Source organism: Azolla caroliniana, unplaced genomic scaffold (genome assembly GCF_043228905.1).
Source record: "Azolla caroliniana isolate FFs.n. ecotype wild unplaced genomic scaffold, voAzoCaro1.0.p SCAF_4, whole genome shotgun sequence".
Classification (NCBI taxonomy): domain Eukaryota; kingdom Viridiplantae; phylum Streptophyta; class Polypodiopsida; order Salviniales; family Salviniaceae; genus Azolla; species Azolla caroliniana.
The window spans coordinates 18,307,859-18,323,443 of record NW_028230439.1 but is presented as its reverse complement, the minus strand read 5'-3'; the positions used below and the strand labels follow the sequence as shown (position 1 = coordinate 18,323,443).

At 40.4% G+C, this 15,585-nt stretch overlaps 1 protein-coding gene across 1 annotated transcript; it reads right to left on the bottom strand.

The window, feature by feature from the left end:
• Positions 1–5,580: 5,580 nt before the first annotated feature.
• Positions 5,581–10,096, bottom strand: LOC147865219 (linoleate 9S-lipoxygenase-like). Its single transcript, XM_087317996.1, has 9 exons — positions 9,970–10,096; positions 9,481–9,764; positions 9,118–9,358; positions 8,723–8,998; positions 8,548–8,633; positions 8,256–8,363; positions 7,719–8,020; positions 7,110–7,373; positions 5,581–6,383 (listed from the first exon to the last, which is right to left on the bottom strand). The coding sequence occupies exons 1-9, from the start codon at positions 10,094–10,096 to the stop codon at positions 5,627–5,629; spliced, it is 2,445 nt and encodes an 814-aa protein (XP_087174122.1). The 3' UTR covers positions 5,581–5,626.
• Positions 10,097–15,585: the final 5,489 nt, after the last annotated feature.

Here is a 15,585-nt window from a genome sequence, read left to right as displayed (position 1 = left end):
CAGCTGTCGGATGCATTTGAAATGAAGGACCTGGGGGACCTTCCTTATTTTCTAGGGATCGAGGTGATCCATACCCCTGACAACATATCGATCTCATAGCGACCTTATGTGCTGAATATGATGTACAAGTTCGGCATGACGGATTGTCGATTGATCTCCACGCCCCTGAACCGGAACCTGAACCTATGTCCTGACTCTGGACCACCTTACAACGAGAAACAGTTCCGATAAATTGTTGGAAGCCTCATCTACTTAACTATCACCCAACCTGACATGAGTTATCCATTCGGAGTGATTAGTCAATTCATGCAAAAGCCAACCGTGGAGCACCTTCAATGCGCACACCAGATACTATGGTATGTTAGTGGCACTAAGGATAAGGGTCTGTTATACCGACACGGTATAGCTGAAATGCTAGTCGGATATACAGATGTCGACTGGGTTGGTGATGCATCGGATCACCGGTCCACCTCCGGAACATGGAGCAACAAAAAGCAACCAACTGTAGCTTTGTCGAGGACGGAAGCTGAGTATCAGGGTGCTACCATTGCCACCTGTGAACCTATATGGCTTCGGCAGGTGCTGCAAGACCTTTGGATCAAGGTACTGACCCCGATCCTGATCTATTGTGACAACGTAAGCAACACATAGCTCGTTAAGAACCCCGTATTTCATGCTCAGACAAAGCACATAGAAATACATTATCACATTGTCCAGAGCAGGTCCTACGTGGTGAGGTTGAACTTCGGTATGTTCACACGGATCGGTAGGTTGCTGACATCTTCACCAAGCCGCTCGGATCGGACAAGTTGCAGCACTTCTCGGAGATGCTCGGTCTACAACATTTCGATGTGCCGCAATTGAGGGGAAGAATGGAGATAGGTAATGGCACCGGACAAGGAACCGGAGAGAAAGAGAAGCAAGACAAGGAGAGACAAGATTAAGAAAAAGGAAGCCGAGTCGTCCGAAGGATTCAGCACATCTGGACAAGTCGAAGAAAGCAGTGACGGCAGCAGAGTCAAGAGAGATAGAGCTGACCGGAAGAGGAAGGCCTAGACACAGACATGGTCCAAGGTTGTGAAGGGCCTGAAAACGAAAGATGAGTTCAAGTCTACCAACTCGGACAAGAGATGGAAGGAATCGGAGACAACTGATTCAGTTCAACAATTTGATTCGGAAGGGGCGAATATGTTGAAGGCCAAGCGAACTAGAGGGCAACGAAGACGGTGCCAGAGTTGCAGCAACGAAGGGGCTAAGATGGGCCTGTTGAGAAAACATGCCATCCGAGGAGGTTGAGGAGCGCACAACCAGACGGATCGCGGAAAGAGGAACTAGACCGGATGAGGAGCGCGAATGAGGTAGGAGGACACCAGAAGGAGTCAGATGAAAGAACCGATTGCCCTAGACACTAACACCAAGATCTGATGTCGTGTGAATTTTTACACACAATAAGAAAAGTAATGAAATAATTATTTTAGCTTAGCTTAAATGGCTTAGTACGAAGGATGGACGTCTTCAAGAGCTTCCAAACACATTTTACTACATATGAAACGGATAACTAAGTATCAAGCTAAGTGACTATGAAGTTTGAGAAGATGAGGAAAACAAAACTGTGAGATATCCCATATAGTTAGGACAACATCGGATCCAATGGTATATAAGTAGAGCCAAAACACATTACTTTATATCTCTGTGTATGGAGCACTGAATGACCAAGGTGAGCACGATTGAACTGTGTTGATGGTTTGCTCAGAGCTGATTTTGGGTCGCAGCTTGATCGGCAATGACGCACGGCTCGGTCAGGACGTGTGTGTGTACGGAGGAGTCCACGGCTCGGTCGGGACGTGTGCGCGCACGGAGGTGTCCACTACTCGATCGGGACGTGTGCATGGACAAAGGCGTCCACGTCTTGGTCAAGGACGCGCATGTGTGTGCGTGTTTGGTCGCAACGCACGTACGGATTACACACGGGCTGAACTTTATGGATGATTGATCATATGGCCGAATATAAAGACATCGCATGCAACTAAGCACGGCTCGGTGGATGCGCGCGCATGCATGTTCGGTCACGACGCACATACGGATTATACAAGGCCCGAACTTTATGGATGATTGATCATATGGTCAAATATAAAGACGTCGCATGCAACTGCACATGGTTCGGTGGATGCTTGCACACATGCGTGTTCGGTCACGACGCACATACGGATTACGCACGTGCCGAACTTTATGGATGATTGATCATATGGCCGAATATAAAGACGTCGCATGCAACTAAAAGTAGAGGCCATGCAACAAAAAGTGGGGATGCAAAGGAACATCAAGGCTGATCAACAAAGAACCCCATATATATTCAACTCTATTCTTTTCTCCATTTTTTTTCCTCTCGGCTCCCTTATCTTATCGAAGCCATAACACTCAAGAACCCTAATTTTCTTATCGAAGCCATAAACCCTAATTTATTTATCGAAGCGATAACACTCAAGAATCTTAATTTCCTTATCGAAGCGATAACACTCAAGAACCCTATTTTTCTAATCGAAGCCATAGACCCTAATTTCCTTATCGAAGCGATAACACTCAAGAACCCTATTTTTCTAATCGAAGCCATAGACCCTAATTTCCTTATCGAAGCGATAACACTCAAGAACCCTATTTTTCTGATGGAAGCCATAAGCCCTAATTTCCTTATTGACGCGATAACACTTAAGAACCCTAATTTTCCATATCTAAGCTATCTCTCGATAATCCCTAATTTCTTATTTTTTATTTTTATCTAAGCCATATTTCATAAACCTTAACCTATTAATCTATTAACCTCTATAAGCTAAAACTTTTGTAATCCCAATCTTGGGATAGATTGTAATTTTTCTTTTCCTTTCTTAATGAAATTTGTCAAACTTTCTGATTTCCGTTAATTCTTAAAAGTATAAACGTACGAATCTGATATCCTCTAGTGAGAGGCCCCGGGGTCCTGCCTCAAGTTCACCTTTCCTCGTCGTATTTTCGCGACACCGACCTCAAGTTGAGCTTGAGGGGGAGTGTTGAGTGAGCAAGCTCAACCGGATCCAAATCGAGTGGATAAGCCAGAGCCAGATCGTATCCGGATCGGTGTCTGAATAGTATACAGAATAAGGAGCCTGATGGGGGAGCCAGACCCACGTGTGTACTAGTAGGCCGTTTAGAGGTGTACGCTTCTAGACTACTAGGTAATCATAGGCCTCGTAGTTAGTGCCAGCCACTCGTATGAGCATTGAAGTACATAGTACTTCTGTTAGTCCCTTATGGACTTGTATAATGACTGCTCACTGAGCACATCCTATGTACAACGTATTTTTTTTGAATATAGTTATGCTATTCTTCCCTCTCTCACTCTTTATCTGTGTCTCGTAAGGTTTCCATTAAACCTGTACTCTTTCTGTTGCCATCCGGCTGAACGGGTTTGTCAAAGCTCCCACATATTAACTTTCACAAGAACCTATGCATTAAAGAGAAAATTATATTAATCAACTAAAAATATGCAGTTGAACAAAATGGAAGAAAGGGGTTTTATATACAAGTCTTAAAGGGATTGCCACATTAAATATTGTTGTGGTGTTTATGCATAGAGATCCACTTAAGTATGTTATAAGCATATTTAATATTCTTTGCCCACATTTTCTCTTGAAAAATAACTAGATATCAAAATCTAGTTCTTCATGTAGCTTGATAGTTCACATAGATTGCAATAAAGTGTGTTGGTGCACCTTTTCACACATTGTTCTTTTCTTCATAAGCATATATTCCCAAGAGTTAATTTTGATTCTCAATAGTATGTATGCATGTATGTATGTGTATGATTGTTAATTTTGGTGTGTTTAGAATTCCCTAAATTCTAATTGAGGAGACATACTTGGCAATTGAGGAGGTGACCTTGGCGTTGTTCTATTGCACTATTGACGGTTTCGTATTCCAAATTAATAAAATAAATGTGTTGCAAAACAAAACCTTTTTGGGCACATCATTATACGACGCATAAATAGTGTTGATGTGCAACGTGTTTTTTATGTAGATGTTGTTTAGCAATACATTCTAGTATGGAAGTGTTGCATATACTTTGTTCGCATCATTGTGTCATGCCATAAGTGACACCATCTTAAAGCTAGTTTAGCAAAAAGGGGGGGGCATCAATAACGTCCCCTTTTAGTTGTAGTTTAGCCAATAAGGGGGGAATGTGAAAGGCAATGTTGTAATGGCATTTCTATTGATTTGTATGATGTCAAGCTATCAAGACAAAGAGTTACAATAACAAATTATATCATCTCAACCATTGGTCAAGATTTTTCCCATGTCAACCTTAGTCTTACAAAATAGTAGCTTCTATATAGTATGATGTTCATAAATTAGAATGTTGTTATAGCTTAAATCAACCATGATGTCTTTATATCTTTAAAATGGTTGAAATTCAATAAGCCAAACTAGTAACTCTATGAGTCATAATTTGTTGCATGGCTAACATCTCCAATGCTATGTATAAAGGCAAATGAATTCATATTGTGCTTTTTAGGGCATATTATTTTGCTATTTATGAATATTGTGGTGTGCATATGTTCCTTTGTGCCACCCTTTTAGCACACCCTTTCTAGGATGCATGTACCTAAGCTGACCCACCCTCAGTCCACAGGGGCGATTGATCTCTATCCGCCTATAGCCCTCCTATCCCCCACCTCAGCCAAGTCCAGGTGGCCCTCAGTCCATAGGAGGGATTGATCTCTATCTGCCAATTGTTAGCTCGTTTTCCGTCACTAGCCCTGTCCAACTATTATCTGATCAGGGCCGCCAGCTCCATGGTTATGTCCTCAATGTCATTGCAACTCAACTAGGTGTCTTGCAGGTGCTTAAGTCCCCATACCATCCTCAGAAAAATGGCCTCACCGAACGCCTCAACAAGACCCTCAAGAAGGAGATTGTTGCTTACATCGATCCATGCAACAAAACCTGGGATCAAATCTTGCGTTTCGTCACCCACGCCTACAATACATCCGTACAGGCATTGACACTTATCAACCCTTTTCAAGCACTCTATGGGTGTAACCCTTGCTTCCCACCAGAATAATCCATTGATGTCCATTCGAAACCTGCCAACATGGATATTGCCACTTGGGAGCTCTATCTCCAACAGATGCTCCCCCTCCTTTGACAAGCCATTGCCCTTGTTCCAGCCCCTCGGTCTCTTGTTTCTCTTAGGGGGGAAATGTGGTGTGCATGTGTTCCTTTGTGCCACCCTTTTCGCACACCCTTTTTAGGATGCATGTAACTAAGCCGACCCACCCTTTTAGCACACTCTTTTTTAGCTAAGTCAACCCAAATGGGTACCTTTGTATCACTTATAATTTAAGTAAAAAGTTAGCTAAGCTGGTTTTGATCTCTTATGTGCATTTCGCAATATGTTAGACTTGGATGAACACTAAAAAAACATGTCTATGACCAACACAATAAAGTAACATTTTTAGTCCATCCATAACATGTGATTATACACTATTTTTAGAATATTTGGAAATTTTGTAAAAGTGGGATCAAGGAAGTACATAAAGGGTTTGCATGTAGTGTTTAGTCATCATAGTTGATGTTGTATCATTGTAAACAATCATATTGATATGCTATTTGGGATGCCTTGGAAGGTGAGACCTTCACTAGAGGATGGCACTAGTAGAGTGTAATTAAGCATGGTGGGACCAGAGCGATTGGAAAGGGTGGTGGCAGAATTAATACGATCCTCCACATGCTTCTGTACATCTAGAAGAGACTTTCTAAATCTATTGAGTGCATCAAGGGCATTAAGGTCAGAACTCCATTGTGGATCATTTCGTTCCCCCAAATACTCTTCATCAGCCAAATGTTGTGCTAGAAGCTCCACTGTGGCCATAACAAGTGTCGCCTCACCTTGCGAGGATACCGTCTTGAGGAAGTATGCCTCAGGATTGGATAACATTTGGGCATATTCCGGTGTGTCTCGTTCCGGGACGAGGAGCCTTGTCATTGTTGGGAGGTTGGGCATGTAACCAAAGTAGGCATATTGCCCAAAATTCACGGCCGCATGGTGTCCAGACGTTATCCACATGATAGTCGTTAGAGTTTCTACCAATGCCTCTCGGGTGGTCATATCTACCCACCAATCGGCATTCGCATGGTCGCCATGACCAATGTGTCGAATCTCTTGCCACCATGCTTGCAACTCATCATCGGCCTGCACGGCTTCATCAGACTTGTAATATATGCCCATGTAATCCGTCGCCCATTGCTTGATTGCTGCCCATACCTCTAAACCATCTTCTGCATATGGATAGTCTTGTATCAAAAGCTTCAACCCATGCCTTGATGATGGATCCTCTACTGCCATCCCCCTATCAATATCAAATAGTATATGGTTTAAGATATAAAGCAACAAATTATATCATTAGCACGTTATCAAAAAGCAAAATTGACTTTGATTTTTGTAACAATAGATCACAAAAATCCATAACGGATAGTTTACAAGCTCAACAATAGGCATAGTTGGCACCATGGTAATTCTAAAGTCCATCTAATCTCAAATGTCAATCTCTTTCTTTTTTGAGCTTTTCACATGTACATGATTGTGCGTTTTGCATTTAAAACACATTGGATCTTGGTTTAAAGGTCATATTGCACACCAACGTACCAAAATTTCCTTACCACGGTTACACAACCACAATTGGAGTATGCCATACAAATTAACTAGAGTTCTTTGAACTTAAACGAGAAGGTAATGCCCATCTAAAGCAAAAAATGGAATCAATGAGAATCAATGTGCAAAATTATGGTCCACTAATCTAGATTTTGATTCTAAACGACTCATATATGAAACATTTACACAACACCCCAAGGGATTTGTATTCCCTATGAGTTGAAGGAACAAGATATTTATATTTAATATGTCATTTAGCCTGACAAACCTCACCAAATGTCTATTCAACCATACAAGGAAATACAAGTGGAAATGTTGACGATTCTAATTGAAGTGAAATTTAATCGATTAATTTTGAGAATGTTTTTTCCTTAACTAATCTAGAAAATTCAATCTATTTAAAAACTTCTTCAGACCATCTTACCTTTTGATAAGGTCCTTAGGAAGTGCTTGCTCATCAAAACGCCAACTTCTATACATGACCGAAGATAACTCAATCGAATATTTGCCTGGTGTGAAACTCTTCTCAATTATTCCATCTGCATTGATGAGACCCGTCCTTGCCAAAGCATTGATGTGCATGGTATCCTTAAAGTGAGGTTGCAGAAATGTATACAAAGGATGCATGGTACTCAAACACCTATGTGTGGCGATTATAAATGGCTCCACACATGCATGAGTTCTTAGCCTATGAAGAAGCATTTCAAGTTTCAGATGATTATAATCAAGTTAAAGCTTAAAATTTAATGATGTATTGACTTAGAATAATATGTGAAACAGATCTTGTTTTTTTCATTTGAACTACATGTAAGAAAACCCTAGGTGAACATCATCTAAAGGGTGGATCTCTGAATAACAAACAAAAACTTCTAAAACCAAGTCATACTGATAAAATAACTAACATTATATCTTATATGTTGTGCGCCTAACAAATTGTTTACGTAGATTGTCCACAAGCCACAAAGGTGTCAAACTAAAAGTACTTCATAGACTTAGCTTGTAAAGTAAATATAACAATCATTCATTAGCATACCAATGGCTCACAAGCTCGTGTATGCCGGAATCCAATGTAGACACATGTGCTTTGGCTAACCTCCATTCGAAATCGACCATACTTGGCGGTGGCATGGTGAATACTCTCTTTTCATCCTTCTCCCCTCTCTTTTTGGGTGGGAGACTCAACTCAATTACCAATGGCAAAATAAAGCCCACCTTTGTCAAGTAGAAAATTGTCCTCGACGCGTAAAGTTTCCCACTGCCTTCATTGATTTTGTTAACATAAGGCACGATTGCATCATGGTAATCAAGGATGTAAAGCTTGTTTTCCGATATGGCCTGTTGAGCGGGGATAATTGACATAAAGAAGTATCAACATCTCATAAAGACTTTTGAAATAAAGTAGCTATGTCCCAAAACGTCTATGGCTTTAAGAAAGCCATTACAAAAGATAATCTTTTTTCTATAATTTGTTGTCTACTTCTAGTTGACCACAATTCTTAAAAATACAGATAAATTTAGAGTGGGAAGTGTAGAGGTTGCATTACACACACACACACACACACACACACACCTGTTCCACGGTGAGGCCATCCAGGTAGGGCTCAATGTGTTTTCTTGTGATAGCTGATTCTGCAGGCCCATATTCCTCTTCATCCAATTCACTCACAATGGGAAATTTCTGACATTATTTTATGGCCATGGCCAAATAACAAAGTTAGACAAATCTTCTATTTTGTAGGTCATCAAAAGAAGTGACACCCTATCTTTTCTTCTATCAAAGTGAATTACTAAGTCCATGTTTTAAGTTTTAGCCCCTACATTACTCTACATTACTGTGAACATAAGCCTGTGAAGTTTCATACTGTAAGTCTTTGAATGCACATTGGGTTTGCGCCCGCAAGTCTCTGCCGTCCAAATTCTTGATCCATAGACCATGATTCGAAGTTCGCTATCATTTAAGAGTTGAGATTTTATTGCAATTGCCTTGGACTCTACAATAAATCCACAAAATAATGTATAATAAAAGTGAACACTTGCCTGCGACGACGCCAGGTAGTGGAAAATTTATGGGAGTTGTATCCAGGTTTATCAATCTAGGGTTTTTAGGATCACTGTCATATAGGTCGCGTATTTCATTGAACGTTTTGAACGGGTTGTTGTTGGTGATTAGGCTTTGAATTGCAGGTATCAGGTCCTGTCCCACAATTTGTAGAATTGCAGCATTGAATAGATTGGATTTTTCGGCACTAAAGTTCTCGTCTCGAGGTAAGTAAGTTGTGTTGAGCAACGAACCGGGCTCCTCGGCCTTCAGATCTATGTACCAAGATCAGGAAGAACTAATGGTTCAATGTTGGGAATATTGAGCATTATATATGTGTTAAAGGTTGTCAGATTGACACAATGCAAATAATGGAGCCACGAGTGAATATTACCAGTCTTGGTTTTGGGCCGACCAGTGCGACAACGTCTGGGGTATGGAAACTCGGACGATCCCCCTAGATTTGTACGAGCGAGACCTTTGCTACTGTCCGGGTTTCCCAGATCGTTATAGATATCGTAATCATAGATTCTCTCTCCGAATTTCCTTTCTCCTTTGCCATTCCCTCTCAAAAGCTCTAAATCCGTGGCTCTTAACTTCTTCAATGCCTCCGGTGTCGCACTCGGCAAGTATGGCTACAACAAATTTCCATCACTTGTTAATCATTCCACACTTATCACCATGTGAATGAATACATGTTGAAATTAGAATGGCATCATCACATTGATGCTTCAACCCACACTTGGGCACAACTCACCTGATTGCCGAAGAATACCCTCGGCTTGCCCCCGTCCATGGTGGAATTGACTATCCATGAATGGCAAGGGAAATGTATGGTCGTCGTGTCTGGCATCTTTATCGTTATGGCCTTTAAGAAGAACTCATTTTTGTGTGTGTTTTCTACTAGGATTGCCCCTGGTCTCCCGAAGTCTTTCGGCACCGTGAACTTCAATGTCGTCACCGAGTCAGTCTCCTCAGAGTTTAGTTCCGCCACTACGAAGCTGAGCGATTCTCCTTGACTCACTTTTCCCTGTTTCGTACCTACATTAACAAGCATCCAGCTCAACTTTAAATGCCACTTTGATTAGCAACAATAGTAAGTAAGTATGGTATATAATGTTAAATGTATGTATATACAATAGTGAAGGCCACTTGAAATGCTCAAATTGGTTAGCCACAATAGTAAGTTTGTGTGGTATATAATGTTGAATGGATTCCATTTTAGATGAAGATAGGGCTGCTTTGCCTGGATCAATGCTGTCCATGCTCACGAGATACACTTTGGTTGACTGTAGCAGTAAATCACTAACACTGTGAGAGGTGAGGTCGAGCAATCCTTCTTTGAGGATTCGGACAGTGGCAATGACATCCATAGTGGTCGATGATGCACCGGAGTCGGTTGACTTCTTTTTGAGGCCGATAATGTCTTGGATCAAGTTAAGCGGGCTGGATGAAGAAGCTTGGCAAACGGGGAGAAGCCTCGGGCGGGGGCGGGGGTGGCGGACGCGGTGGAGTGAGCGAGGGTTGGAAGAAAATGAGCGAGGCAGGGTGAGGAAGGTGTGGGTGCTTGGGCCATGGGTGAGGCTCGTGGTTATCATCAATTCAGCCATTGTTATGCAAAGATTGGATGAAGTATAAGTGAATGGAATGTTATACAAATTCTTGTTGGTTGAGACCAACACTAGCTATATATATATACATTGTATATGTATATACATACATACATACATACATACATACATACATACATACATATATACACGTGTAAACAAGCAAAGCATGTGTGTGGTACGTTTTGGACACAAGTCGGACTTTTCGTTGGATCAAACTTTTCAAGTAAAGTTGTTTTTTTTGTTGTGCTTGTAAAAGTACTTGAAATAGGAAACTTTGTTTTCCTTTATGTAGTAGAATTTAGAGGCAAAAAATGAGGAAAAAGCAAACAACTAATGGAAACTCGAGAGGTTTTCGTTGCAACCAGCCCATTTCCCAATTTCTACACGAACTTATTCGTGTGTGCCCACCTTCATTTGGATTTGTTCCGCTTTTTTGCCGACATTATCATAATTAACTGGTCATTGTGTGCATTATAAGTATTTAACTTGATTAGCATTCGTTATATCTCTCAATTAAACTAACATTTGTAAGGCATGAAGAATACAACAAAGAAAATGACATTATTAAAAAATATTCATGTGTAACCGACTCACCACCTTCATTTGGATTTGACTTGTCTGCATTGTAAGTTTTTAACTTGATTAGCATTTATTCCATCTCTCAATTAAACACTGATATTTAAGGCATGCAGAATTGAACGAACAAAATGACTATTACAAAATATTCGTGTCCCCACCTTCATTTGGATTTGTTCCGCATTTTTGCCGACACTATCATAATTGACCAGTCATAGTGTGCATTGTAACTTTAAGTATTTAACATGATTTTGTTTTTAAACCAAATAAGAATATACTCCATTAGTTAAAATGTAATTTAGTACACAACTTTAGTCCCTTTATCAGGTAGTCATTATCTACTTCCATATGGGCGATATCACTTATTTATCTTACACTCAATAGCCCACATGTTTGTTGTCTATGTGTGTCATGTCATTCACGCCCCTCTTTCATCTAATGGGAGGGGAGAGCAACCATCTGGGTACTACGTACTACCAACGTATATCCATTCTAGTTTCTACAGTCATCAGTGTAGTACACCATTGTTTTTTGAAATTTAGCCTCATTAGTTCTAAAACATCATTTGTTCCATCAATCCGCTCATATTGGGCCTAGCAATGGGCCCCGTTCAGTTTCGGTTTGGTTTGGTTTGGTTTCTTTGCCTTAAAACCAAACTGAACTTAACCAAACCATTTATTTAAAACAAAAACTAAACCAAACCGTTTATGAACTTTCAATCCATAAAACCAAACCATTTAAGAAAAGGTAAACCAAATAATTTAAACCAAAACTATATCGGGAAAAGTTGAAACCAAACCGAGCCATTTAATAAAAAGTTTAAACCTAACCACATTGAAGCCAAACTAATTAAAAAATTAAATAAATAAAAATACACTAAATTAAATAAACATTTATGTGTTATTAATTAATTAAATAAATAAATATTAATTAAGCCATTAGATTAAATACACATTTAAGTTAAGTGAATTAAATCAATAAAAAACATAATTAAACAAATAAATTACATAAACATTTAAGGGATAAAAAGTGTTAGCCCAAAAACCTATAAACCTTTAAACCAAACCACTTAAACCTATAAACCCCAGTTTTATAACCAAACCGAACTAAGACCGAACCATTTATTAATAATTATTACCAAACCAAAATATTTAATTATTTTGGAACATATAAACCTTTAAACCATGGCTTAACGGTTCAGTTCAATTTGAGCCGAAACCGGGCCCACTACTAATTGGGCCCGCAATGTAGTTATTAATGTGTGCCATATTAGCTTAATAGATTTAGCTAGAGGCTGTTTGTTTGCTGAAAATACCTTGGTATTGGTTATATATCTCAATTTAACTAAGATTTTTAAAGCATGAAGAAGAGAACGAAATAAATGACAATATTAAAAAATAATGCAAGAGATGTTGATGATGGAAAGGAGGACCTCCTTAATTGATTTACATTTACATTTTGTTTGTTTAAATAGAGATCTCACACTTAAGTACCTTATTATTATCTCTTATGCATGACAAAATAAGGAACTTGTGTCACATACATGATGAAGTTGTTGGGAATGAGAGGACGACTTAGTGCCCGCTTATAAAGATTTGATATGCGTGAGCCGACGTTCGATAACCAAAAGCAAGTAATCTTGGGACCGACATAACTACAAGCAATGCAGGTCTTTGGTATGCCCTTGGATTCCCACGTTATCAATATCATTCGCTCAAGCCATTCAAGCACAAATTGATCCCTCTCGAGCATCTTGTTCATAGTCGCAACAACTAGGTACAGACTATCGACAATTCGAATGTCATGATGGATTACTATTCTTTAAGAAACTCTTGTATGTTCCTAATGGTACTTGTCATCTTCAAGTAGTCCAAAACTGTCATGACACATATATAGCTGGGCATTTTGGTAGTACTATAACACTAGATTTAGTACAACGATCCTTCTTGTGGACCCATATGCGACAATCTGTCAAAGATTTTGTTCAAATTTGTGATACATGTTGTAGAGAAAAAATGTCAAGGCATCCTCCATATGGTTTATTAGAACCATTACCAATTCCAAGCAAGCCATGGCAATCCATTGCCCTAGATTTCATCAGAGATCTTCCGGTCTCTACGGGATTCAATGCGATCTTAATAGCAGTAGATCAATATACGAAGATGGCCCATTTCCTTCCATGTACTAAGGAAATTTCTAGAGAAGAAACCACCGAAATTGTCATGCGTAAAGTATGTCGGCATCATGGCCTTCCCGATAGTATCATTAGCGACCGTGGACCCCAGTTCGTCTCAAAGTTCTAGAAATACCTCTTTAAAATGCTTAATGTCACTTGTAACCTCTCCTTCGGCTACCGCCCGCAAACAGAGGACCAAGCAGAATGAACAAATCAAACGTTGTCGTGCCTTTTGGCGCCAGATCGTTGAGTGAGTCGGGTGGGAACCGCTGGGGTTTTGGACTAGGAGGAAGAATTTGAGACGATTTTAATTATGAATAAATTATTATAAACTTGCGAATCCCACAAGTATAATATATTTTATTAATCAGTATTTAGATAAGAATATGTATTTAGATTGAAAGAAAGATATAAGAAACTTGTGAATCCCACAAGTATAGATTATATTATTTTCGTGAATCCCACGATTATCTTAATTGGTCGGTGTTTTCGGAAATATATCCAATTTCCAAGTATTTCACACACACTACATTGTGCTCCTCATCCTTATATAGAGACGAGAAAGTCTTTTCCAACCCATGCGTTTTCTCTAACTATAGACTCCATGCTTTTTCTACAGATAGACTATATGCTTTATCTAAAGTGATCATGCTTTTTCTAACTTGTGCGTTTTTTATAAACTATAGCGTTCATACACGCTAGAGGTGCATGCGTAGTTTTTTTTCTTTTAGCATGCGTTTTCTTTTAACTAACGTTTATCCTAGGTGAACTTAGCTTTCTATGTGGGACATCTACTTTTTAACACTACTGAAATGCTACTGTAATGGTAAGGTTTCACATTATTAACATGGAGATGCAAGGTTTGAATCTTGCCCTATGCATGTTATATATTTTAATATTTTCTACTATTTATTCATGTTTATTAAATCGGTACTTTATAAGTTTTTCACGTAGTGTACGAAATACACTACGACACTCGCCCCCTCCGAACCCGCACATCCTCCGGTATGTGCCGAAGTTGTCGGTGATTGTTAGTCTCGTCTGTCCGTTCTTCGCATGGTTGGTTTCGTCGCCGGTCAGTTTTGGCTGCCGGCCCCGTTCGGTCTCCGGTTTTTGGATGCCGACTCCGCCCGGTTTCCAGTTCTGTTCGGTTGCAGGCTCTATCCGGTCTCCAATTACCGGCTCTCGTAATTCTTCTTTACTTGTAGTACCCTCTGTTTCTCTTGCTATGTCGGCTTTGTCTCTCCATTTTGAACACATCCATTCTTTCCACCCGAATCATTGTCATCATCCGATCCACCATAGTCTTCGTTCGCTTTTTGCATTGTTATGGCCCGCTTGCTCCTTATCATCCATGGTAGTGTCTTTGCTTGGCCTCTTCCTTGTCTTTATCAATATTGATTTCTTTTCGGATCTCCGGTTGAGTCAGATTAGCTTCTTTCCGATTCGGTATCATCCGATCGTCTTTCGGTTGGATCGGCTTCCATTCCGATTCGTATTCAGCTGATTTGGACTCGGTTGATCGGTTTTTACCGATTCAGCCCCCTTCCGGATCTGTGTCAACCGATCGGTTTCCGTCCATATTTTCTTTCTTTTCTTTGTTTTCACCGGTCTCGACCGGTTTGACTTCCGGAACTTCTTTCCGGATCGGTCTCGTTCGATCGACTTCCGGTTGGAATGATTTCTGTCCGTGTCGAACTCTCGGATTTTGTCCGGATCCACTTCCGCTTGCTTTAGCTTTCTTTTAGACCGGAATTTCGGACGGATCATCTTCCATCCGAACCAGCTTCCGACTTTACCTTCCTTGCCACCATCTCACGTTGGTTCTCGGACGCAACCGCTGAAGTCTCTAGGATTAGTGTGCATCAACTCTCGGTATTATCATCCTCTGTCATTTCAACCATAGCCACCTTCTCGGCTATCTCTCCGTCGTATGAATCAGCTTTGACCTTTGTTTTCTCTCCACCACCTTCCGTCTCTTCGGTCTCACGTTGCCTTTCGAACGCAACCGCCGGAGTCTCTAGAATCAGTGGTGGGGAAGTCTCGATATGGCCATCCGCCATTGATTCATCCATAGCCACCTTCGATTTGATGTTATCTTTTGTGGCAACCTCCTCAATCAAGTCTTCCTTGCTCTCTTTCACTACATCAATTATGCTTACCCCTTTTTCACCCGATGTTTTGGACACTTGTATTCCGAAATCTTCTTCTACACTTGGGTTATCGGCCTTATCCTTCGCCATTGTTCTTTCGCAAGACAAGAGGGTAGCTTGTTTTACACCCTCTTTTGTCGCACCATCATGTTGTATTTCAACCTTCATATCGGCTCCATCATTTGTCTTCAATCGACCATCCTTCATCGGCATTGTCATTGACAAGATTCTGATCTTCCTCTCATCATGTCTCCGGCATACCCTTTGGACTTCGGCCCAATCTTCGATAAGACCATTCGCACCGTCATCGTCTTCAAGTTCGATCCCGATGTCCATCCTTTCTT

Excerpts from the sequence above, each read along its gene's own strand:
- LOC147865219 (XM_087317996.1), bottom strand. The coding sequence starts at position 10,096 with ATGGATGTCATTGCCACTGTCCGAATCCTCAAAGAAGGATTGCTCGAC. Across the intron at positions 8,364-8,547 it reads TGTGCATTCAAAGACTTACA|AAATTTCCCATTGTGAGTGA; the intron begins GTATGAAACTTC and ends AAATAATGTCAG. Across the intron at positions 6,384-7,109 it reads CCTAAGGACCTTATCAAAAG|GGGGATGGCAGTAGAGGATC; the intron begins GTAAGATGGTCT and ends TGATATTGATAG.